This window comes from Tetranychus urticae, chromosome 1 (assembly GCF_039701765.1).
Source record: "Tetranychus urticae isolate SD_2017Ah chromosome 1, NJAU_TeUrti_SD_1.0, whole genome shotgun sequence".
Classification (NCBI taxonomy): Eukaryota; Metazoa; Arthropoda; class Arachnida; order Trombidiformes; family Tetranychidae; genus Tetranychus; species Tetranychus urticae.
The window spans coordinates 14,703,002-14,729,891 of record NC_142958.1 but is presented as its reverse complement, the minus strand read 5'-3'; the positions used below and the strand labels follow the sequence as shown (position 1 = coordinate 14,729,891).

General features: G+C 33.3%; 3 protein-coding genes across 5 annotated transcripts; all 3 read left to right on the top strand.

Moving 5' to 3' along the window:
- The first annotated feature begins 123 nt into the window (after nt 1–123).
- LOC107367725 (uncharacterized) lies at nt 124–5,888 on the top strand. Of its 3 annotated transcripts, XM_089265974.1 has the most exons (6): nt 124–462; nt 1,017–1,088; nt 1,236–2,571; nt 2,666–3,957; nt 4,081–4,351; nt 4,528–5,888. In XM_089265974.1, the coding sequence occupies exons 3-6, from the start codon at nt 2,452–2,454 to the stop codon at nt 4,750–4,752; spliced, it is 1,908 nt and encodes a 635-aa protein (XP_089122100.1). In that variant the 5' UTR covers nt 124–462; nt 1,017–1,088; nt 1,236–2,451; the 3' UTR covers nt 4,753–5,888. The 3 variants fall into 3 exon arrangements, with proteins under 3 accessions (XP_089122100.1, XP_015790964.2, XP_015790965.2); XM_015935478.3 differs by lacking the exon at nt 1,236–2,571; XM_015935479.3 differs by lacking the exons at nt 1,017–1,088; nt 1,236–2,571.
- Nucleotides 5,889–6,363: 475 nt separating this feature from the next.
- Nucleotides 6,364–24,015, top strand: LOC107367691 (SH3 domain containing ring finger posh). Its single transcript, XM_089270342.1, has 10 exons — nt 6,364–6,700; nt 6,908–7,079; nt 7,443–8,228; nt 8,608–8,833; nt 11,060–11,174; nt 11,310–11,594; nt 14,898–15,329; nt 19,985–21,214; nt 21,642–21,809; nt 21,909–24,015. The coding sequence occupies exons 3-10, from the start codon at nt 7,482–7,484 to the stop codon at nt 23,137–23,139; spliced, it is 4,434 nt and encodes a 1,477-aa protein (XP_089126468.1). The 5' UTR covers nt 6,364–6,700; nt 6,908–7,079; nt 7,443–7,481; the 3' UTR covers nt 23,140–24,015.
- A 716-nt stretch (nt 24,016–24,731) lies between these two features.
- Nucleotides 24,732–26,407, top strand: LOC149094636 (uncharacterized). Its single transcript, XM_089270457.1, has one exon. It carries the CDS (start codon nt 25,043–25,045, stop codon nt 26,180–26,182), a length of 1,140 nt encoding a protein of 379 aa, XP_089126583.1. The 5' UTR covers nt 24,732–25,042; the 3' UTR covers nt 26,183–26,407.
- The last annotated feature ends 483 nt before the right edge of the window (nt 26,408–26,890 follow it).

Here is a 26,890-nt window from a genome sequence, read left to right as displayed (position 1 = left end):
TACAAAATATTGAAAAGAGATGGCGTTGACTGAGGATTGAACAAAAATAGAAAGGCAAAAAGAAGGAAGGAGAAAGAGGCTTATTAGCTGCTAATATTTCTGTTATTTTCAACTCTCAAACGCTCAACAAAATGCTCAAGTCAATAAAGCGCGACAAAACTGTTGATTGATATCATTTCTTATTTTTTTCCGTGTTAATTTATGACCATTATAAAAATTACGTACATTTTGCTATTTGTTTATTATTGATCAACATCATCTTTTTTTGAAAGGTTGTCATTTGCAAAAAACAGTGCATTTTCACCTTTAAAGCGTGTTTTATCTCCATCATTTTTTTTGTAAAATTCATCTCTCACCCGTATTTTCACTTCCAAAATGTCTGATAAACAAGTGATCGTCAAAACTGACAGGAAAGATACTGAAACCAAAGATAAATCATATTACAAGCGAAATATCGGTGAAGTAAGTTTAGTGCCAATGCATTCATTTTCTCATTGACATTCTTTGTTATATCCTTGCTTCCATGCATTCAATTTAATTGCTTTTTATTCCTGTATTTAACATATCTACTTATATGTTCACATTTCTTGCCCTTAACTCCTTATCCTTTGCATCTTCTTTCCTTGCCATATTTGCTGCGATCGCTCGGTGTTTTACCGTTTTTTAAATGTTTCTATTTGCCTTAGATTTTTATCGTTGCTTGATTATTGCCTGCTTTTGTTGTCGCTGCCATTTCTGTCCATTATTTTCAATTTGCTTTCAATCTTTAATTTTCCATATTGTTTCATTTTGCTCTCGTTGTCTCGTGCTAGCTGTACCCATTGCTGTCAAGCAGATTTAGCAATGGCCTCTCATCTTTCTTCCCTCATTACTTTTCCTTTGCTATCCCTCCTTGTCTACTTTCTTCCATTTCTTTTACAATCTCTCCTCCCTTTTGTCTTCTCTTTTTCTCTAACCGATTGAGTTAACTGTTGTTTTTAATTATATCTTTATCTCAAATTTCTCTAATCTTTCAGGAAGGGGGACGATTTAACGATCACGAATATCATGAAATAACTGATGATGGAGTAGTATCTCCTCGATTTGAGGTAAAAAAACAACTGTACTCCTATTATTAGAATGTCTAATGTCAACTATCAACTCCAATTTATCTACCTCTTTCCTCAATTTACTTGTTAATTTAGTTTTTATTCTGCCAATTAAACTTTCTTTATGTTTTTTCTCGCAATATTCAGGTCTAAAAATTTATATTGTAGGTATTTCTTCCAATATTTTGGCGCTCTATAACAGCCCAAGATGCTCTCAAATACCAGTAAACCGGTCTTCCATTGCATTTCACATCCATTTCAAGCCAGGGGCAACTCGATCTTTCAAATGAGAATCTTTATGCCACACGTTTCCAATAGTTATCTAAAAAGGTTATTTCTGATCATTTCGATTGAACAACTTTCAACTTGAATTGTTCCAACCAAATTGGAAACATTCAGTGAATGTAGGCTGAATACCGAAAGAACTTATAGCTCGTAATCACTTGAGCGAAACTCATTTGCTCATATGGTCAACCTTTATTGAAAAAAGTACCACTGGGGCGGTAACTTTGATAAGAACAGGCTGATGTTGTTGTTGTTGATGATGATGATGATGTAATGAGATTGCCAATGATAGCCCAAAGCACAGGTTCAAATGAAGATGCTGCTGAATTTAAGAATTTGTCAGTCTCTTGCCCTTTGGTGCTCAGATCTCTCCTGAAACTTCCTCACTCTTTATTATCATTTCTGTCCTGTTAGTTTCATTTTAACCTTTGTTGTTGACTTTAAAAGCTAAATTATCATTCCCATTCTGTCAAACAAATTGATCTTTTTTCTTCCTCATCAGTTCAAGTTTTGTTGTATTTCTTGTTAAGGTTGAACATGATTTCAAGATCTTCATCATCATCATCATCATTGTTATACTTGTAAATATAACTGGAAAAATTAACACTTATGACTCAATCAGGCTTCACTTCTACCCAAACCTCACTCTTCGTCATCTTACCAACAAAACAACAATCATACCTAACCTTTTATTTTTAAATCGTCTTTTCTCTCACACACACAACACGAACACCCGACACCTACTAAAGTGCAATCTTGATCAAACATTTTCCATGTTCTTCTAACTCCATTTAAATGTTTCTCTTACTGTGATTATGCTTTTTGAAAGTCTTTCCTAAGAATTTCAAGTTTACATGGATTAACTTCCCTTTTTTACATAACAGTGTGAAAACAATTTTTACCGGATGTTTTGGTTTCTTTCGCCATTTCTTGTCTCTGTTTACTTTTACTGTTATATGTAATCATTTGACTCATTACCAGCTTATTCCTGTGATTGAATCTATTTCTCTTAATCGTTTATTGAAGTCATTTCCATTTAGTTATTAGTTTCGACTGTTTATTTTGTATTGTGTCAATAATGGATTTCAATAATTATGAAACCAATCTTTTAATTGCTGCAGAAACTAAATTAAATAAAAACTGTTATAATCTACACAAGTTTGCTATTCTCAAACGTTTTTCAAATTTTCAGAAACAAGTAAATTTCCTTTATTTTGTTGATTTCTTGATTCATCTTCATTGTTTTATAATTTAATTTGATTTCTAATACTTTGTTTATTCTCCTTTTACAGACTTTTGACTTTGGTCCTTCTCTGATGGATGAAGTTTTCAAAGAACTGGACATCATCAAGCCAGAATTTACTGACGACTTAAATGGACAACAAAAGACTATTAATGACTGCAATTCCAATGTGAAAAATGAAATCAAAGAAATTGTAAACAAGCTAACATTAAACAAGGATAAATCAAACAAGAGCAAAACCACAGTTAAACCAATTTCTCCGGCTGAAGAGCAAAACTTGGATTCAGCAATTGCTATGGCTAAGGAGCTTGCTACTCTAAGCATGATGGAATTTGAATTTAAACCTGTGACTGAACTTAAAAGTGTTGGTGAAAATAGTTACTCTGATAGCCCTAGAACACCAACCTCACCGAATAAGAAAAAATTTTCATTCAAGTTTAAAAATAGTCCTAAGGTCGAGAGGAAAAATTTCAGTGAGAAAGCTGGAAATATATCAGATATACAATCAATGTTGACCGAAGAAGCTAAATCCGCTTACAGCAGTTTAATCGAGAAGGGTGAAGGCCTGGATAAATCCAAAATGGAATCAGATAAACGACATTTGCCGAGTTCACACCATGTCTCCGGTGCTACTATAACCTCTACTGCCGCCAACTCTGTTAATTTGGGTAATACAAACATTAGTCAACCCAGTGAAACAGATACAATTGATCTTAATCCGTTGCGACTTTTACGTAATGGTTTCTCTATTATTCCTAAAGTAAAGGGAAATAAACAAAGAATTGCCGCAACTCCTCAAACTGCATCACTTGCCAGGCTCACAGCCAACGTAAATCGAAGTAATCTTGGTGCTCCGCCGCCACCTCCTGCAGCTCCACCAGCTCTGACCACTCCAACATCTACCAATTCATTAAGCTATAATTCAATAGGATCTATGCTCATGGGACTATCGGATGATAATTCTCAACAAAATGCACTTCCATTGCCTCCTCGAGACAGAACTAAACAGCTCCAACCTGCATGCTTAAAGCAACATCAAAGAAAACATCCGCTTATTTTACCTGGTTCATCCATAGGACCCATAAGCGGACCAATTTCATTGGATTCAAATGGCTCTTATGATATTTCATCACCGGCTGATCCTCCAATGTCAACATTCAAACCACATTTACCTGCTATGAAGCATGGACTATCTAATGAAGCTCAACCTAGTTACGTTAATTATGTTCCTCCAAGAGGTCCGGAAATTTCGGACATTAAATATTCTAGTCCAGCCTCAACAATGAGCCCGAAACGTAACCCGGTTCCAAATCCACCCCCAAAACCAAATAGAAGCTTTTTGTAAGTATTTTAGGTCATCTCTCTTCTGTTCTAGAGGCTTTGTTTTCTATACAGTATTTCTGATATTGTTTATTTGACTCCTTTCTTTCCCTTTGCCCCTCGTCTCTGATCATTTATGATCAGGAATGAAGAGCCATTGGAATCTAAACATCCCACCAGCACAGCATCTGTGGATAATCACGCGTCGGTCAAACCAACACAACAATTTAATGAGACTAAAACTTATGATGGTGTTACCCAACCGCCAATCAAAACATCTTCAATAAATTGTCGTGTTTCTCCTTTAGATTATACTACTTCTGCTGCTAATAAGCCTAGTCTCGTCCGTACCATAGATTCAAAAGAACCTGATCCAGATGAAGTTCGAGTCATGCAAAAAGTCCTTGCAAATGAAGTATGAAGATTAATAATCGTTACCTTTATTTCCCCTAATTTTGACGCTCGATTGTCAAAAAAATTTTAGGGTTTTATTTTCTTTTTGCCTGAAACATTTTCGTTCATATTTTCAATTTTCGTTTAATTTCTAACAAACCTTTTTCATTTTTCTTGATTTTCTTTCTCTTAAACTAGATTCAGCTATCCACCGAGGAATGTATAAAAATACTTCGAACTACTGGCTGTGATATCCATAAAGCAATTAAATGCGTAAGATTACGTGAAACTTTGAAAAGCCATTCAATTGATATTGATTGTAATTGGGCCGAGATGTTGGCACGTTTTAATTGGAATATGCGACAAGCTTCAAACTATCTTATCGCAACTCAAGGTCTACCTGAAGATACAACTGAAGTATGAACTATTTCAATCAAAGTAAAATGCAAGCAACTGATGGAAGGAATTTGATGAGAAACAACAACCTTCGAATGAATTTCAAAAGATTATCTGTCACATTTTTTTCAAAGCATTTCAACCAGATTTGATTTCATCTCTATTTTCATTGAACGAAAAATATTTTCACGGATGGATCGCTGCAACATATTCAGATAAAGATAAATGAAGACACTGAATGTCCCAACGCTTCTAATGCGTCAGATTTCAAGCACAAATTGACCGATAATGAGAGCTTTTATCGTTACCTATACAAATATACTAGAAATCTCTCCCTGTTGATGATGTATCAAAGAGTTCCTGATTTATTTTATATCTACTTGAAATTTGCCAATCATGCTATTATATACTTTCTGTGTGTTTCTTCACTCATCGAAATAATCAAAGCCAATGACTTCACTGATAGCTACGATAAACTTTGGAAACGCCAATTAGTCAACCCAATCAAAAATTGTGTTCAGATTAACTTTCAGTGATTTTCTGTTAATCTTTCTTTACAAGCTACAATAGGTCGGTCTAAACAATCTGTCTTGTAATGGTGATCAAATCCATTTGATTGGTGATTGCAACTAATTTTAACTTTTGTTAATTTCTCCTAAACCAAAACCATATTAGACCAGTGCAAAGGTTTACTCAATCAACGCAATTTAATGTATAATTTTTCTTTCTCATTCTACAAAATTTTTCACCATCCCTAATCAAATCATCCTTTTGTACTTATTCTGATCATTTCTGAACTCAAGCAACTAGTCTTTACTCTTAATGTGACTAAATATTAATCTATAAAAAAACTCTTTGACTAATGTTACTCATAACAAAGGTCCTAAGCAGCTCTTGAAAATATGCATAACAAATGTAATATTGGACCCCAAATAATGCAATTATTGTCTTGATTATCATAGCGAAGATGTTGCTCCATCAAAAAATACACATTGTCTGTTGGCTATGAAATCTTTCCAATAATGACTCTGAATTCAAATTCCTCAATTAAATAGTACTTTGTTATCAGCAATAAAATGATCTCTAAATTATTGATAACCGGAAAAACGCTAAATTCAACGAAAGATAAACTAATCACAATAAAAAACTCGATTCAAATGTCAGCTTTTATCAATTTTTTAACCTTTTTATTTTCTTCACATTTCTTTTTCGAGATTGTCAGTGATCTTGGTGTCTATTAGTGTTATTATTTCGATTTTTTATTGCTTATTCTCATTTTAAAGCATGCTGAGGTTTTTATTCCGAATTGTCTCTGCTTCGATTTAGCGCAAATCAAAACATCTTCAATTTTTGGCTTGATTTCGAATCCATGATCTGAAGATAATGTTGCTTTAAAAAAAGGTTTCCAAACTTTAAAGTTATTGGTTTTAGATTTGAAAGAGTATTTCATTTGCTCAGATTTTAAGAAGAGTTAAGATCGAGTTAGACTTAGAATCAATCAGAATTAAATTCAAAATTTTTATTATGATTTAACTAAAAACCGATTCTCATTGAATACGCGAGTGTCATCTACTTTCTTTTTTCTGAATTACTTTTGAAAAGAGTCTTTTAGGCTCCCATTTTTGAACAGATGATTGGGGAAACCAAAGTCAAAACAAAACATCTCTCAGCTATTTTTAATTGTGATTTTTTACTAATTGTTCAGTTAATTTTTTATATTTATTTATATTTGTTTAATTTACAATGTATTTAAGTCTGCTTTGCAACTTTAATGAGAGAGAAAAAAGTCCTAGGCTTAATATGCTCCACTAAAGATTTGGATTGACCTTTTGCATTTAAAGATTTCGTCAGCCTTCATGTACGATCCTAGGCTATCAATTTTAACATAATTTTCATCGATAGAAGCTAAATTAACATCTACAATACAGATATCCCTCCATTAATGGATAAAAGTGATATTTATTGTAACTTTTAAGTAAGTATTTCTTTATTCTTTTTCGGTCACAGATATTTTTAATGACTTTTATATCAGTAGATATGAAAGTCAATCAATGATATGGAAAGTTCTGTGAAAAATATCGCCTTGGTTATCAAAAATATTTGCATTTCTCTATTCAAGAGAATCGACAAAAAGCCAGCAAATTGTATTGACATTTATTTCTGATTTCCCTCCTTCTTCTAGGGGTCGTTTCTAACATACGTTTGTGTAAATATTAGATTATTGCAATTTCAACTGTAATTACAAAATTCAGGATTCTTGCATCAAGATAATGTTAGATGATCCAGCAAGAAATATCATAAAAGACGAAGATGTATCACAGAAGATCTAATGAATATTCAAGTTGATTTATTAGGTAAGTTTTAAATAAACTGTTATTCGTTTCACCAACAAGTGTAAACTAATACAAGTACGCCATTACTTGGTTAAACTTTCAATATGTAAAAGTGTAAATGAATGAAGATGATCAGCTTCACTTTACTAGTCTGTCAGTGTTCTCTTAATTTAGTTCCTCAATTGTCTATCTTTGTGGTTATTTATGTTTATTGCTTCTGGTTATCATCTCACTTGTACGGATAACGTTCCTTAAAACTCTTTATAAAGTCATTCAAGTTTATCCATAAAGTGTTCATACATACATCAATATATGCTGTATGAAGTTTTTCAATTTTGTTTTGTATCGAAAAATTTTGTAATATTTATTTATTTCTTTTCTTAGGTTAAATTTTTATCTATCGATCTCGCAGTTCTTGAAAAAATGGATTTACCACCATCGACGTCATTATCATCACCAATACCATCAGTCGACACTACGACAGATTTGCTTCTTCCAATATTATCTCCTCAGTCATTTTCATCATCATTGCAACCAACACATTTGGGCGACTTATCTCTACCATCTTCATCATCTGGATCCTCATCTCTGGATGCATATCCGTCCTCTACTCCTTCAGTACCTGAATCGTCAAACATGGTTAGCTCAGATTTACCTAATGACATGTTCAATAGCGGTCCAGGTTCAATACAATCTGCTGATTGGCTAAATCAAATATGCCTACAGGTTGTCAATGATATGAATTGTTATGGTATTTGCGTGATTGATAATTTTCTTGGAGAAGCTCAATGTTCTTCAATTCTAAATGAAGTTAAATCATTGTATGGCTACGGAATCTTTCAAGAAGGTCAATTGGTTCGTAAAGTTAACCGGACTCGAACACCATCTCAGGTTATCAGGAGTGATAAAATTGTTTGGGTTGATGGAGGTGAACCTCAATGTGTAAATATTGGCTTTTTAATCCAGACACTTGATGCGATTCTTTTCAAGTGTAATACCATGGAAAACAATGGCATATTTTCAAGATATCAGATTAATAATCGAACTAAAGCTATGATTGCTTGCTATCCTGGTAACGGAACCCGCTATGTCAAGCATGTTGATAACCCTAATGGAGATGGTAGACGAATTACCAGTATATATTATCTCAATCAAGGCTGGGATCTTCAGGTAAAATATACTTTACTTTATAATCTCTCGTTGATTGTGATCACTTTGTCAGCAGCTTTGTATAAGCTTGAAAGAGAGATTGAATTATCGACAGAAAATGAGCTGAGAATGAACAATTTATCGATCGTACATTCAATAGAGCCCAATAATTTGCTCATAATTTAAAAATTACATGTATTGTTGACACCGGGCCAGGCTTAGAAAAATTGTTTTCAATCGCTTTAATTGTTTTGAGCTTGGGGTTTAGACTTGAATTATTATTTAGCAAAAGACAAACATTTTGAAAGATATTTTCTTGCAACGATTGATGTTCGTTTTTTGGCTTGAATCTAGTTTCTCGTTTATCAATTACTAATTGCTTCTTTCTTTTCTTTTGCAGCGCGACGGTGGCCTATTGCGAATGTATCCAACCTGCTACGAGAATCATGTTGCTGACATCGCTCCCCTTTTTGATAGAGTATTATTTTTTTGGTCCGATCGAAGGAATCCTCATGAAGTACAACCAGCTTTCAGCACACGCTTTGCTATTACAGTTTGGTATTTTGATGATGAAGAACGAAATCAAGCAAATCAAAGATATCCATCGTTTCCTATTGAAGCATCCTGACTTTCATCAACATTTTTTGTTAATCACAATTTTTCATATTTAATATTAATATTTGCCTTAACTGTCTACCTCTGCCAATGTAGAGACGTAGACTTGAGCCCTTAGATTAATTAAAAATGGTCTTCATTTCTTTCTTCCTCTCTTCTAATCATTTCAACTCTACTTTTCACGTATATTTTTGTGCCCATTTTCCGGAATAAAAATCATCTTTACTCTTTAACATGTTAACCTGTTTATGTGGCTCCGAAAGAAGGTAAAACCAGCGACGACTAAGAAGGAGAAAGTGGCGGTGGAGGACGAGCAGGAAAAACGCAGAAGCTCTTTGTGATCACAATTAAAGAAAATGGTTTTAAAGTCAAGTGAAAAAAGTTTCGGACTTAATACGGTTCAATTTAAATCTTGGTCTACTCGGAAAAGTCTGACCATAGCCGATTATGATCCTACAAAGTTGTCTTAATATTTGCCTTAACTGTCTACCACTGCCAATGTAGAGATGAAGACTTGAGCCCTCGGATTAATTAAAAATTGACTATTTGCAACCTTGATTAATTGATATTGTATCATTTTCAAACAAAAAACATTATGCCTGTCAATTTACTGTAATTATCCTGTAGGTTAGTGTAAATACAGAATACAGGGAAAAATCAGAAGTTCAAAATTTGACAATAATGATGGGCACAATATTAATACAATAATGACAATGTTTCAAATGATTGTTTTTTGTCACAATGACAACACAGTTGAATCAACTTTGTAAAAATTAATTGTAACGACAATTATAAATACATATAAAAAAAATATTCATCTCAAACAAATAAAGTAACTCTATTAATGATTGCCATCAACATTACCACTGATTGGTAAATTAACTTTCATTGAACATTAAACCCACCAACACAACAAGATCCATTGAGCAAAGTAAATTGCTAAAAAACGGAAACATCTAATTAACAATTGAGGCCAAAATCCGGTGAAAGTGAATTGAGTTCCGGTCAATGTTGAATTTTAAGTAAATTGTCGTCAAGTATTTGTAAAAAAAATGGCCCAGGGCATCGGCAAAGTGTAAAAAAGCAGTCAAGATCAAAGTTATTCAACAAGGAAAAAAAGGTAAGAGAAGAAATTTTTTTCTTCTTCCTCTCTTTTACTTCGTTTTTTGCCTTAAATTTTCTTCTTCTTCATCCTCTTCATCTTCATCTTCCTCTTCTTTCTCCTTCTGTCTTCAGTATCTTCTGCTTCTTGATTTTTCCCTTTCTCTCATCTTGCTAAATCTTCATATAATAAGACGTCTTGATGTCTTTTTGTCTTCTCTCTTTTTTAACCTCCTTCTTCTTTATTTCCCCTTCGCTTCCTGTGTCTTCATTTCTTTCTTTTCCTCTCTTCTAATCATTTTTGCCCCTCTCTTTTCTCTTTCTTTTCTGCTTCTTCCTTTCCTTTCCCACCTTTCTTGCCTCTCTTCTCCCTTTTTGCTTCACGGCGCAGACTTTACTTGGATCTCGTGTTGTTGCACTGCTGTTTGATGATCACCATTCTAACACTGGAAAACATATTTTAGTAGTTCAATTGTAATCATTTTAACTGTTAATTCTGTGATTGTTTCTTTATTCTCTTTCTCCCTCTCACTCTATTTCTTTATATTTATACCTTAGTTAAAGTTTAATGGTTACAATTACAATTAATTTCCAGCGTAACTACAATGAAGAAAGGAAAACTTGAAAGTAAAAGTGACAGTATGATCTGACCCACAGAGATTTGGATTGACCTTTATTGGTACATACCAAGCTTTTTCCTCAACTATCAACTTTCTTCATTACTTGGAAACATCCATATTAACTTGATCGTTACCATTGCTGTCATCATCAACATTTTCATCGTTATTTTCAGCCAAACTGTCTTAAATTGGCAACCTCCACAACAACAGCAACAAATTCAACAACTGCCTTGTTATTTTTTCTTCTCTCCACTGGATCAAATGGTTATCAATATGATTATTTAGTATTTATGTTATTATAATTAGTATTCTCTATTAACGCCGGTAATCAAAAAGGAAGATGATTTTGTGATAAATAACGTCAACCAAACCAATTTAATTGTTAATCTATTTTGTATCATTTTTGTTTCGCCACTTCTACACTCTACTTCAACTTCCATTGTAATAGAGTTCATCTGTGTTTGTTGAATTTGCCTCTTTTTTTCTCGCAACCTTTTTTTGTTTTATTATCTTCAGCAATCGACAACCATCAATTGAAACAAGCAAACCTTTATTGGCCAACATTTAAACGCATGGTAATCAATCAACAATTGAACTTTTCTAATCCAGCTCTCGGTGATCAAGGAAACAAGTAAAATTTGATGAAAAATCAAAGGCAAACCATGTTCTTCTCTTGTTGACTCAACATTTTTTCGCTTTGTTACCCATTCTGGTTGTTTTCCTGGTTTTTTTACCATTTTTTGTTTTCATGCCATGATATTTAATATTATTTAATAGTGATGTCTTTAATTATAATGGACAAAAGTGATATTTTTAGTGATTTACTTGAATGTTCCGTATGCTTTGAGCAATTAGATTATACCTCAAAGGTATTACCCTGTCAACACACCTTCTGTAAAAGATGCCTTGAGGAGATTGTTCACGCTCACAAAGAATTACGATGTCCAGAATGTCGAATCAAAGTTGATATTAAAGTGGACGATTTACCAAGCAATATATTGCTCATTCGACTTCTTGAAGGACTCAAAAACAATTCAAAACTAGCATCCAGGTAAGTCATTATTTTCACTCCTGTCATCTTCAAATACCTAAACTAAACATCCGTTTCAACATATTTTACATCTTTTTTCATTTGCCTAAAATTTTTATCCTTTAAAATCAAGTGATGCTATTTCCATCCTGATCCATGTTTCCCCCTTTGACTCTCTTTGCTCAATAGATTTTCCCTGTTCCTACCATCCTTTCATGAACCCATCAATCTATTCTCGTCACCCAATTTTCTGGTTTTTAAAGGAATCATTTTTCCCATCTCTTGATGCATTTATACTCATTTTTATACGACTCATTCCAACTACTACCATGATCATCATGAGCTTTACTTGGTTGAAATGGTATAAATCTAAACAATTAGACCACTTTCATTTATCATCAGATAATTAATCTCTTTCTCATGGGTTAAGAACTCTTTTGTTTACTTATTCCTACATTCATCTAAATCTGTTAGCCAAAATTTTGCTTGAATGCTCATTGATTCTAATGGCTATTAAGGTCAACCAATAGTTGATATAATATCTAAATAATGGTGAAAAAGATGAATAAATAGATTCAGTCCAGGAATATGGAAATATCTAGACAGATGTTTGATTACAACAACAAAAAAAGAAGATGAGAAACAATGTGAATAACTTTGATAATTTTAATACATATTTTCACTTTCAAATCATTGAAACCCAGGTGAAGGAAAAATAAAAAGGAGAAAGAAAAACGAAGAAGAAGAAGAAAGCAGGGGAAATGAAGATATTATAATTGGATGGAAGATAAATTAATTGGTTTGTTGAGTTGAATTTTCATTTGTTGGAATCTGATTTCAAAAGATTCTGCAGCTTTTTGATGTAATTGATTGCCTCTCTCAACGTTTCAACCTTTGATAATCTTTTATCTCTACAAGGCTTGGGTAAAGGTAAATGTTGTCTTAACCTTTCAAAGCCTTCATTTACATTGCGTACTCGAGTCCTTTCTCGTTCATTTCGACGTCGAACAAAGGTTCTATTATCCATGAAAGGAGACTGATCAAGCATTCCTGGTAAAGGTATTCGACATTCAGGTCTAAAAGGGTCACAAGGAGATGAATGTTGAGATTGACTTGTATCATCATAATAATCATCAGGCCTTTCATTTTCAACTTCAATTGATTCCTCTGAAATTGGACAATAACTGTCTTCAAGTGTAGCCATAGCAGCACCCAAAGGCGACTCCGCCGGTGAAATGGGTTGATAATTGGGTGACGATAAGCACTCATTTTCAATAACCTCACTACTTGCAGTTACACTTTTAGTCGATGCTATGACCGATGTAGTGATTGCGACTGGCTTTGCTTGCTCATATACACTGTACCTTGAATCGGTTTCATCAGTCTCTTCATTCTTACCCATTCCTTGAGCCAAATTAGGATTGATCACAATCAATTGCGGTTGATTAGACGAAACATTAGTCACTACAGGTTCACCAATAATTTGATAGTCAGTATAAACTGTCTCCATGATCACAATTGCAATGATGATTTAATGATGACGATGATGTGTTAATGAAACAGAAATTATTCTTCAGACAAAGTTGATCAAAAAAATTGATCAAAGTTGAATAAAGTGAAGCCAATGATTAAACTACATTAAAAAGGATCCTTCACAGTCGTATAAAAAACTGAGTGTCCATCAAATGTCCACCAGTATTTTACGTTAACCTGATAACAAGAAAAAACAATTTACACGATCAATTGCAGCCTCCCAACTGATTGGCAACAGTTAATCTAGTGACTCTGTATTAGTCACAGACACCGAACGGGGCCGAGCTTAACTTGTACCATTGTAGTATTGAATGCGACAAAGTAAATACACCTGTAGTTAAAACAAATTTTAATCATTATCTTTCCCCTTTTCAACATCATCTTTTATCCTTCTCACTCTCACTGTCTTTCCAATTTCCATTCAATTTCTGGTGCAATTAAAATTCGATTCACAATTGCAGTTAACAAAAAAACACTTTAAGGTACCGTGTGAGCGACATTGCCATAGACTCTTATAGTTTTTTTTATTTCCTGTGTTACTCTTTTACCAATATTGCCAAAAAATGTCTACTTTTTTCTCATGATTCAATCTGTCTATTTCAGGATACAATTTGGACACTTTTTCAGCTTCCAACTTTTACTCTTGCCATTTTTAGGGTCAACTATGAATGATGATAATCCGGTTTCATTTATCCAAATATTGATCATTTGCTTGGGTTACCATTCATAGGCAAGAGTCAAAGAAATATGTGATTATTTGAAAGGAAAAAAAATGAACACCAAAATCAAAATGATTCTGGATTCTATTTTTTTTCAGGCTTCGATTTTCTTCTTTTTTATTACCTCTTCAATTTGTATCCAAAAAACTTATCGACCCTTTACTGGTCAGTTTTCATTGAATTTAATTACTTTGTTGCTGTTATCTTCATCTTATTGTTATACTTATTGTTCAATTTATCAACATGATCCTCATCTTGAACTGAATCTTTCCCTTTCTCCAAAAGATTATGCTTATTTTTGCTGAAAATGAAATTGTATTTTTGGTCTTATTAGATCGCTAGGTATTTCTGCTTGTATTGTTGACTGTAATTTGTTTTGTATTTATTGGTTCAGATCATCTTAAGTGGTTGCCATCTTTTTTGCTCTTATATTTTTTGTGTCTCTTCTCCTCATCTTCCCATTTCTCTTCTTTTCCTCTTTTCCTGAGGAACAACTCAGGCTCTAGGTTGAATAATAACAAGATTATAAGCGCAAGTTATCAAAATTTGGGTTCAATCTTCAATTCCTTTGGCATGATGTGAAGGTAACGCTGGTGATAAAAGAAGAAGAAATGTAAAGATGAAAAAAAATCATAAAAAAGCCAAAGGAAGGCGAAAATGATGAATAAAATGATTAGAAAATGAAAAAGCTTTATAAACTGTCGATAGTAAATCAATTTGCATCTTTTTTTTACCATGATCTAGTTATACTTGAAGATGATGGGAAGAGTGGAAAACGATTATTATGAGACGAAATGAAAAATCACTCCATGGGGTCAACTATTTTTGAGTGTTATCCATCACTAGAGTTTAGCTTTAAATTAAGTTTAACCTTTCCACCGAGATTGATCATCCTACAGTTAATTATTACCTGCTACTTATAACATCACTTGTTTCCCTATTTGTATTGAAAAAGATTTTGCTTTTGAAATTTTTTCAATTCCTAAACTCATTCCTGTAAATAATGAACTCACTTTTTGATGAATTACCAATGAAACTAATTATTTCTTTTGTTTTATCTCTTCCAATCTAGAAGTTTATCTAAAAATGGTAATGAAATTGGCCATTATAACAATGAATTGAACCAGACAAGATCAACATTGAATACTTTGAATAACACCAACAATCGGATTAATCAATCATCATTTTACAGTAATGAGCAAATCTCTCAATATCAATCTACAAATGAAATTGGCGTTTCCTCGCTGAAACTAGACTCTTCACTGCCCTCAACACACAGCCAACAACCAGCATCCTTTAGTCAGACCAAGAATAACGTAAATATCGTTAAACAACAACAGTCAATATTATCATCAACCTCACCAACAGCAACAACAGCAACATCATCATCAACACCAGCCACAACAACAACAACCTTAACGTCCTGTTCATCACAAGGAGGAACCTCATCACCATGTATTACTCGTGCCAAAGCTCTTTACACATATGATGGCAAGGAACAAGGGTTGGTTAACTGTTATCATATTTAACTTAATTCATGTTTCATTTCAAGCAAGCAACTCTTCCTCATGAACAAGTAATTATTCACAGGGAGAAAAAAAGGGAAAGCAAGTGAAAAAGAGAAGGCACAAGATTCATTATCTGGTTAAATTGTAGACTAAATTGCAATATAAACCATGTTTTCAATTTAACCAATGGAGAGGTGAAAATGAAGGGAAAGATGAAAAGACGGCAAAATGAGGTTCCATTTGTATTACAGTTGACAAAAAAGTTGAATCTTATTGCCACCCTCTTTGCTTCCTCTAAATCGTCTTTCTCTTCTTCTTCTCTTCTTCTCTTCTCATCTTCATTTCCTCTTATATTTACTCGTCATTCTGGATGAATATTTGTCTTAAACCCAATTTACATCAATTACTGTGTCTTTATACATGTTAATGAAAATGGCTGCAAAATGATGTAAAATAATATAAGCAGATGAAAGTGAACAAAATTGAATTTATTTTCCCAAAAAAACAACATATTTTTTGAACCGAAAATCCTGATAATGATAATGATACTTCTGGTGAAATAAGGTGTAATAATGATGTTTCAGTTTTGTAGGGAAATTTGAATCAAATTGAAATTTATTGATGACATGTAATTACAAATTTAAGAAAAGGTGTTACTTTAAATGGTTGACTTTCGCCATCAATAATTTGCTTCTAATTTTCACCAAAACATTATCAACTTTCAAAGGAAACTTGAATCTGATGGACTATTTAATTAAGTGCATCAATCAAAACCAATCCATCATCATCACCATTTTCACCATGTTCATCATCTTATATACCAAGAGACTAACTCAACTGGTCAACCTTTTTTGCGCCCACCAAATACAGCTGATAGTTATTGCAATCATTATCATTACCATAATGATTATACCAGGGTGTTTCAACTAAATCCTAATTATGCTTCTTGTAGTGTTAAAAAAAGTCAAGACTCATCTCTACTCATGCTTCTGTTCATCATGATATTGATGATCATGTTGATGATGATGATGATGATGTTTCTAATAATATGTTATTAACATTAGATTTTTTTGTGTTTTCATTTCTTACTGTAAAAGTGCGTTTTCTTGGCTTATTTTATTTCCCTTTACAATCTAAATTCATGCTCACAGTTATGTTAATCATGACAATCATCGGGGCAATAATTGACTGAATCAAGAAACTGAAAATGATTAGCAATTTTCTTATGATTTACTGAAAGGTTCACTAGCAAAGACCTCCAATGCCCTTAAAACCCATAGACTTTGATTATGAATTGAATTAAAAATAAGCAACATCATTGAGGGAAGATGAAGATTGAAAAGGAAATGTTGAGGCAAAAAAATGTTGAAAGTTGATCATTGAGAGTATATTGGAATCACTTGACTATTCAAAGCCTGAATTTAAATTGTTACATCTTATGTTCATGTCTTGGAATTGATTATAATTCATTTCAATCTACTTTCTTGTTTATTTTTTTGTTTCATTCTCAATGATATTTACTCAGAAATTGTTAATCATTTCAATTCAATATAAGATGCTCTTGATTGTTTAACAAACAACTGCCATTTCTCTGTACTTTATTGACTTTTGATGAGCAATCATTTAATTTTGTTTTTTATTTCAAGTTTACTTTTCTCATCCTTTTTTTCATTGGCCAATATTTATCCTAAAAATTGATCCATTTCACTTGTCACCAAGATAGTTTCAATAATTATCATTGCTTCAGTTGAACCAGTTGATTACAATTGTAAATAATGATTGATATGATTGAGATAATTCTATAAATTATTTATACCTTTCATGATTAACCGACTAATCTAGACGTTCAACATGATTTACTGATTGCAACAGACAAAACCTTGATTCTCAACATTATCCCGTGTTCAATAATTACATTCAATATAATCAACATTTATCATGAATATCTCTTCATATGGATTCATGTGAAGTCCTCTTCATTAACCAGAAAACTTGCTATTGATACAATTAACCCAGATTTTGTTTTCCATCTAATATCAATATTAACAATTTAAATAGTCAATCATTGTTTCAGGTTAACTCGTCCAATGAAACCTAACAAACTGTTTATCCACCAAGAATTAAGCTTTTACCAGAAACATTACCAATCAGTCAACAATTTGATAATCATTTCAAAACAATACCTGTGATAACCTCGTTCTTACCTTCAATTAGTCTATTGTAACAATTATTTTACTCAAATCCTTTTCGAGTCCAATTTTTTCCAATTTTGTTTCAACTTAAATGTTATTAATGGCTTCTCGATATCAGCGTTTTTTGGGTAAAATTGTTTCTACTCTTTTCATCATTAATAATCTGGATTACATGAAGCTGAAGATGTTTCCTTGTAATTACCATTATTAGTCTAACATGGTTCAAAGCCATTATTTTGTGTCATCTTTTATTCCGTAAGCCAAACTGATGATAAAAATAAGAATGTGAATAATGCTGATTACCTGAATTTTTCATTCCATGTGTAAGCCTAAACCATTGTTGTGTTTTATCATTAATATTATCGACCAATCATTACAACTAGCCTAAAAATAGCTAAACATATGATTATGAAAAACTTGGAAAGAGTAAAGCAAATGTGTTAAACAATCACAATTGATTATTGAGTTTGTTTTCCTTATTATGTTAGGTGTAAATTGAAGCATTTATTTGGGTGAAATGAAAACACTGAATCTGTAAGATGAATTGGCTCTGAATCTATTTGATGATTTCAGCCATTTCATTTCAATTACATACACTTGAAACTTGTAATCAAGATGATGTTTGATGATGAAGCAAAGAGAAACAATCTTGAACAAAAAAATCAAATAAACTTGGTTTGGAGATGCAAGAAAAAAAGTGTTGATTGGCAAAGCAAGATAATTGTAGACTTGATTTGATCAAGATTAATTGCAGTTTTTTTCATCAACTTATTTTCAAATCTAAACATTGCCTTTTACACTGAAAGATGGACTGAAAGATGGACTGAAAGATGGACTGAAAGATGGACTGAAAGATGGACAGATGAAAGGAAGATGTAAAAAGCAAATTGATGGCTATTTAATAGAGTTTAATCAAATAATATCTTTTGATTGGAAAGCATTTCCTTTTGTTGTCATCATTTTTGCCTTGCAATTTTACTCTATTTCAGTTGATTAACTAATTTGATTGGCTATTTTATAGATGAATCAATTATAAACCAAGAACTTCTTGATCTCATCTTGTTCCTTACCCTTTGTTCACCCTTTTCAACTGATTCCTTGAAAGGTTGCTGGAATCAATTTCATCACAGTTTCACCTTTGACTTCTAATGCCAACAATGAGCATAATACTGATGCCATTGATAATGATGGTAATGATGATGATCCTAATAATAATAATAATAATATCATTAGTTTTGCCTGATGATCGTTCAACTTCACTTACTTCTGATTGCTTCCAATTTCTTGGTTATCTGTTTACAGACTTGATCAGTTTCTATTGATCTATTGATCTTGCCTTACATCATCATCACCTTCATTTTTACAGCTCATGATATTTCACCAACAAAAAAGTCGTGATTATTTTGTAAAATATTAACCCAAACCCATTGTCAACAAAAACCATTCAGCTGTCCTCATCTAATGATTACAACTTCATGCTTTTCCCATCCTTTTTGTAGCTCAATTTTTTTATCTCACTTGAAAATTTTCATTTAATTCAATCAATTATCATCATGTTTACAATCAAGTTGATCCTTTATTTTGATCGATAACATGATCAACAGACAAAATACACAACAAAAGTAATTTAATATTTGTTACAATCTGTGCACTTGATTGATTTTAAATCATTCAATTTATTCACTTTGTTTCTAGTTGGCTTATATTGCTAATGCACATGAACAATTAAGACTTCAATTAATTATCTTTTGTTAAAACTGACACTCATTGGGTTTCATTAGTTTAAATTAATTACTAAATTGTTCGCCTTGTTTCAACCTTATTTTGATCATTAACCATTTTTGGGTTCAACAAACAAAAATGCCTTTTATTGAAAAATTCATATCTGTTGATTTATAAATGTAATATTTCCATTGGAAACGTAATTTACAGATTTTCTGTTAACTACAATTAGATTTGTCAATATTGATTAGTGTCATTTAAAAATGATTTACATCATCATTACCAGCTCATGATTTATTTTTGCCGTTTTTGTACACAATTTTTAAAACAGTTGATCAAAGATTGATGACTTTTTTCTGGTGTTTAACGATTGAAATGTCAATGACCATTAATTGTTGAAATGGTATCATAATTAATGACTAAATTATTCAATTTAGCAAATTTTAGTGAAAAAAAAGATTCCATGTCAACATTGATTAGAATATTGTTTGCAAATTTTTTACACACTAATTTAATTTTCGCTAATTGTTTATCATTTGGGATTGGGATAAACACATTAAAGTGATTGATTAATGACAGTTTAGTGAACATGTAAAATGGCCAAAACCTTTACCCTGTTACATGAGAATGAGTTGAACTTGAAATGAAACTGGTTCAGCCTAAGCATTTGGGAAATGAATAGGCATTGATTGGCAGCAATTAAGCTTTACTAATTGATTTATCATCTTTTCTCGCAGAGATTTGTCTTTCAATAAAGGAGATTTAATTTTGATTCGTCGTCGCATCGATTCAAACTGGTTTCATGGTGAATTCAATGGGAAACAAGGGTTTCTCCCTGCAAGCTATGTTACCCTTTTGGCTCCATCACCAATCCCACCTCAATGTAAAGCTTTGTACGATTTCAGGGTAACCGATGTTGAAGAGAAGGATTGTTTACCATTCAACAAAGGAGACATGATTACAGTGATTAGACGAGTGGATGAAAACTGGGCTGAAGGAAGGTTAGAAGGTCGAATTGGTATATTTCCGATTACATTTGTGGAAATGAATCCGTCTGCGCAAACCCTGTTGAAACTAAAGACAACTGGAACATCCAATTTCCCTGAAACTCGGGCAATAGCTGGATGTTTACGAGGTTTACCTCCGCTAACGGGATCATCTTCACCTTCATCCGCATCGCCCTCTTCAACAACAACTACTACTACCACTTCAACTGGTTTAACATCAGGAGATGGTTCAAATTACTTGGAGGACTCCAATGGATCGTCTTCATCAACCTCGAGTTGCACCACAAGTCCAACATCATTACTTTGTACCCAATCCTCTTCCTCTTCATCATCCTGTTCTTTAGGTCTTCCCTTGACATCTCCATCCAATGGAATCTACTCTTTTCTTTCCAGTTCAACGGCACCATCACCGGTAGCATTAAAAAACAACAGCAACAGTAGCAACCCACCATGCTCAGTATCAAATGTCAACCCTTGTTTCAACTCTATTGGCTCATCTTCCTGTCTATCTTCAACAGCCCCCATCATAGCTTCCAGTGTCAAAAGTCAACCCATTTACCAAACATCTCAAGCAGTTGTTCAACCAACCCATAGATCTTCATCTTCGGCTGTCTCTGCTGTCACTTCTGCCGCTTCCCTTTCCCATAAAAGACACTCCTTGTGTATACCTCAAGGAGTATCACTTTGTTTACCACCATCATATCAAAAGTTGAATCCTCTCACTGGACCGGACACTGTAACCTCTAATGGACTAGCATCGGGTTCAATCTCGGCTAACAACACTAGCCATCATCGACACTCTATGGAGTTGCTCACCGAGTTTAATGCAAATGGTAATGAGAATTGGTCAAATGGTGGTGAATTAAATCGAAACTCTGGTGCTCGAAGTAGTTGGAGACGAGAAACAAGTCTTCTTGAAACAAGATGTCCTGTAATGACCTTTCCCTCGATGCCCACTTGGTATGAAACAAAGACTAAACAATGCAAATAATAGGGAAAATGAATGTGTCAAACTTGTTGTAAACACTTAGCTCAGGAATTGTATAAACATTGTTATAAAAGAAGAGCGATTAAGATGATGTTCAATTATGTAAATGATGATGATTCAATTGTATAAGCAGATGAACATTTTGACAGAGACAAACATCCTGGCAAACATGTAAAGAGTCTAAGATGATTATTAGAAGATCACATCTTATTGTCATTTTATTGATCATCATAATCATTTATTATTTATTTACTTTCAACTTATGCTCGATTTCCTGCAAGTTAGACCATTCATGATCGATTGATTTTCATTGAGAATCATCATTACTCTCATCTTTTATTTGTCCAAATAATTAAGATTCTAATTTTTTTTCATTCTCTTCTTTTCATCATTCAATAGTTACATTGCTCTGTACAATTATACACCACAAAAAAATGACGAGTTGGAATTGAGAAAAGGTGAATTGTATACAGTTAATGAAAAATGTCAAGATGGTTGGTTCAAAGGAACTTGCTTGAATACAAAACTCTCTGGAGTTTTTCCAGGAAATTATGTGCAACTAGCAAAGTAAGGAAAGATTATTATCACTACGTGAATAATTTTCAAGATTTTCATTGTTATTATTAACTCTAACTAATTTTAAAACTTGGTTTCTTTCACTTATAGAAACTCGATGACCCAATCCCCATGCAATCCAGTTAATCGTCTTGAACCAGTTTCCGATGGATTATTACCAATCTCTCAATCAACTTCATCCACGTTTACCAATAAAGAAAGCTCAATCAATATGAAGCCAACATTGCCACCTCCACCAGCAAAACTTAATTCAGACAATTTACCCGGATCTACGGCACTTTCACCAACCCTGCAACCTCCACCCATACCTCCTTCATCATCATCTACCAATTCAATTTCAAATGGTTCTAAATTTCAAAACTATGCACGGCCAAGACCAATCTCTGAATGTCTCACTAGTCCAACCAATAACGTGAATAGCAAAGATACCTGTAATAACAATAACAATCAGAAGGCTGGTAAAAAACAAAGCTTCTGGTCCAAGCCACCTCAAAGGCCTCCTCGACCATCCGCGATCTCGCTAACGGCAACCTCTGAAAATGATAAACTAGCCAATGTTGAAAAAACCAATGAATCTTCACCCAAAAGCACATCACCTCAATGGCATAAGCCTAAGGTTGCTGCTACTCGAACCTTAACCGGATCATCATCATCAGCTTCATCAGCCTCATTTGGATCCTTGTCAGACAGCGGATTTACTGGTAACAACATTTCAAGTGGCTTAAGTAGTACTAGTAACAATAATAATAATAATGGTAAACCGTTTGTTATAAATGCACCAAGAGCATCATCCTCCTGTTCATCAGTCACTGAACGAAAAGAGCCCAAAAAAGAGCGAATCAGTTTAATGAGAAGATGGACTTCAGGAAAAAAGAAATCGAAATCACCTCCGCCAAATGCCAATGGTTTCTCCTGTGATAACCCGACCTTTGTTGATACATCTCCATCTCAAAACAACACCGTATTATCCAATCCCGGTACAAGTAATTCATTAACCAACATTTCCCATGTACGCTCCGGTTCATGTCCTAGTGAGGCATTGAATAACCATTCTCATCACCATTCCCACTCTCACCATCATCACCATCATTCATCGAAATCTGGTGGAATTGGAGGATTAATTTCTCAATCATCAACCATTTATCGAGAACGATATCGATGTATAGTGCCTTATCCTCCACACACTGATTACGAGCTTGAACTACAAATCGGTGATATTGTTTACGTGCTCAAAAAACGAGAAGATGGCTGGTATAAAGGAACCCTTCAACGAACTGGTAAAACTGGACTATTTCCTGGCAGTTTTGTTGAAGCCTTTTAAGCCACACGATGGTGGACCATTCAATTCAATTGAATATCAATGGTTGAAACCGATAATCACTTCACCTTTCTATTGAGGTGAATCCAAACTCGAGAGACAAAATGTGATTGTCTATTGCAATTCAATATTATTAGTGTTTTATTAGGAGACTTAATTACTACTTTATTGACTCTTTGTATCTCTTACAATCCAATTATTGTGCTTCTAATCACTGTTGATTACGAAGATGGAAACACACACACACATACAATTAGCGAACAAATGCCATATTTGATATTTTGTAAAACATACTTTATGAAGTGTCAATCTCTTGCCCAGTGACCATTAATCAATTACCAACTTGGCTAACCAAAAAGAATCACACGTCCTTATGATTGTTCATTTAATACAACCGCAAATCAATTATATAATTGTATTAATATTGTAAAATTATTATGTATAAGAATATCCATCAATTTTGATTCCGACATTCAACTCTTTATTTCATGGACTTGCTTCTGTTTACCAACTAACCCAACTCTGTTTTTGATTCTCTGTAAAACCTACCGTACTGAATTTGATAATTATGATGAATACAATTTCAAATTCAAGTGTTTTTGATTTGAAATGTTTTTTCACACATTTTTTTATTTGTATAATTAACTATGCCTTTCATATTCGTGATTGATTGAATGTTTGTATTGGTTTAAGAAAAAAAAACACTCTCACTGATTATCTTTGCATTCCTACTTCCAGTTTAAACCTAAAATGGATTACCCCGTAATATTCAGATCAATGGATTAATCAACATGAATACCCTTTCAATTGATTAGATTGTTTCACTTTTCTTTTGCTAACTTTCTGATTACAATTAATATTGCTATTTTACAAATTGTATTTGCTACTTTTCCTTATTTCAATTGTCATTGTAACAAAAAAACAGTGATTTCGGGATTAATTACATTATTACAATTTCATATTATCCACACTCAAACACATCACCACAACCAAATTGTCCACCACTTTTGAAGCTCATCTCTTAATAATCAAAAAATCATATTGACCAAATCAGAGAGACGGTGGACAATAAGGTTGACAAAAAGACCGAAAATGTGAGTTTGGTCAATTTAAGTGATGGACAAGAGGTGAATGTAGTGGCTTACAATTATGGGAAAAAGGTGAGGAAAAAGCGGTTAATGTCGTGAAAAACAGTTACATGTAAGAGGACTTTTGTGAAAAAAGGTTATTTTCACCAGTTTATTCAACATTTTTAAAGTCACTTCTTTCCACCGAAAAGCGATGGACTATCGGTGGAAAGAAGTCCCTTAACCCGATATTAAAAATTGGGTTCTGAAAGTTGGAGTTGTGGGTTATGTTGGAGGGAAGATGAAAATGTGATGAAAATGAGGAGGAAAAAGTGACTTGAAAAGTTAGTGAAATAAGTTTGGGTTAAACTGGTTAATGTGGTGGATAAGCTGAGCCCGAAGAAACCAGACAACAATCTAGGATTTGAATTGCACAAATTTGATCAACTTGCTGTATTCCTTAGTCTTGTCAGTATTAGCTTTGCAGCTTTTGCACAATCAAAAATATAATAATTAGTATTTGCTATTAATGGATTCTACACATCAAATTATTTCTCTGTCTAACCTTCTGTCTATTTAGTTTTCCCTCTTAAACCTTTCCTTTTATTTTTCACTTCATTTTTGTCATCTTATTTTCATTATCTTTAACTCGCTATTGTTTCTCGGCTTTTTAAACGCATTTACATTTTGCTCTTGTTTTGTTGAATAACCAGAAACAAAAAATTGCCCCTTTGGTTGATTGAAAAGCCATTTGTCTCGCCAGTTTTTGTTTGCCTGTTGATCCATTTGTTTTAAGTTTGTCTTTTTTTCTGGTGCTTTCAATTGATCATTAATTTTCCATGGAATTTTGGCAATTTTCAATTTCTGGTAACTGTTTCAATTATGATCCACCTTTACCTTCCATCTACTCTATATTCAATGAAACAAATGGCTTTACCGGTTCAATTTATGAGAATGAGATGCCACACGATCGGACAAGCACATTGATTGGAGCTGATCATTTAAACTCGTCCAACACTAACTTTGCTCCGCATCACATTGATCTTGACAATTGTCACCATTCCCATCACCATCATCACCATCAAAATCAACAGTACAGTTCGTCTGACGTTGTGGTTGCACCCCAGTTTAACCATCAATTTTTGACCGACACTGGTTACCACACTCACCATCATCATCAACATTACAGTGCAACAACAACGACAACCGATGGTGTAACTTCATCCCAATATAATCATCAATTTTTATCCGATTTTGGTTCACACGGTCAACAATATTTCACTGAAGACGGACCTCATCAATATTTTGCCCACGAAGGCTTTGAAATAAAGTTCAGTGAAATAATGCAAAACGCCGCTGTTGCCAATAACATCAACAATGGTGGAAACAGTGAACAAAATTTTAATTCAGTTGAAGGTTCCTTGATTAACTGTTTAAACGGATTTTCTGGTTCAACCAGTGAAACAATTTGTATTCCAACACTTTCCTCGTCTTCACCCTCATCGGCCAATCCACTTATAGCCTTACCAGGTCCATCTTCCCTCTCATCTGGATCGTCTGAGAACCAAACAGTGTCTTCATCTTCAGTCAAACCCAATGGTGCCAATAGCTGTTCCACTGGTACCAAAACTAGACGCAAAAAAAAGGAACCAGTTGAGTATGTAATTTTGGATGTAAACTCGGCAGGTGATGAGAAAACCGAGTTCATCAAATATGTCGGTAAAGGGTCTTACAAGTGTCAAATATGTGATATTTACTCGAAAAACAACAAAGATTACATTCAAGATCACATTAACATTAAACATTACAATATCAAGAAAAATTATCAATGTCTTTTGTGCAACATTACCTTTGCCTGGCGAAGTGGTGCCTTTAAACATCTCAAAAAGTACCATTCCATTGAGGGTAAAAATACAATCAACTTTTTCAAAGCCATTTCCAAAAGACACGTCTATCATAGTCAAAGGAAGCGCAAATGACCATTCCACCAATCTTAAAAACCTAAAAATTCTCATCAATTTTTGTATCAAAACTGTTCTTTACCGTTTTTTACCATCAAATGTGTTTTTTATTATTTAAACAATTAGTCTTCTTGTTGGGAAGGAAAAATTATATCAAAATTGCCTGTCATTCAAATTAATTGTATTCACTTTATTCTCGAGTCAAATTTTTGCCTAATTTTAAAAATAAACTCATTTTTATTAAATTCATCAATTGTTTCCTTTAATTCCTAATCAAACTCGCGATTTCACTTTGAAAAACTTGCATCTCTCAAAACCCAAAAAAAGGTTGAACTGGAAAATTTTTCTGCAAATCAATTTTTACTTTAATAAACTATCGATGCTCAAATTTCTGGTTAATTGTTTTTGATGGGCAAACTAAACTAATTGACCAACAAAAGTAGGCATCAAATTACATCCATTTCAAGACTAAATTAAGGTCTAAAGTCAATCTAAATTCAACAGCTTACAAGAGTAGTTAGTAGATTGCGCTTTTTATTTCAAACCCATTTCGATGGGAACCGATAATTTGCTCAATTTTTTTCTCGCCAGTTTTGTTTTGATTTAGTTTCTTATTTTCATGGTAACTCATAATGGACAGGCTCAATGTTACAATTGAATCTACGCACGCTTCACATGATCATTTCAAGATAACAACATGAGTATAGCTTTGGAAGTAAAATCGAT

Excerpts from the sequence above, each read along its gene's own strand:
- LOC107367725 (XM_015935478.3), top strand. The coding sequence starts at position 376 with ATGTCTGATAAACAAGTGATCGTCAAAACTGACAGGAAAGATACTGAA. Across the intron at positions 463-1,016 it reads ACAAGCGAAATATCGGTGAA|GAAGGGGGACGATTTAACGA; the intron begins GTAAGTTTAGTG and ends CTAATCTTTCAG. Across the intron at positions 1,089-2,665 it reads TAGTATCTCCTCGATTTGAG|ACTTTTGACTTTGGTCCTTC; the intron begins GTAAAAAAACAA and ends CTCCTTTTACAG.
- LOC107367691 (XM_089270342.1), top strand. The coding sequence starts at position 7,482 with ATGGATTTACCACCATCGACGTCATTATCATCACCAATACCATCAGTC. Across the intron at positions 8,229-8,607 it reads ATCAAGGCTGGGATCTTCAG|CGCGACGGTGGCCTATTGCG; the intron begins GTAAAATATACT and ends TTTCTTTTGCAG. Across the intron at positions 8,834-11,059 it reads GTTTCCTATTGAAGCATCCT|CAATCGACAACCATCAATTG; the intron begins GACTTTCATCAA and ends TATTATCTTCAG.
- LOC149094636 (XM_089270457.1), top strand. The coding sequence starts at position 25,043 with ATGGAATTTTGGCAATTTTCAATTTCTGGTAACTGTTTCAATTATGAT.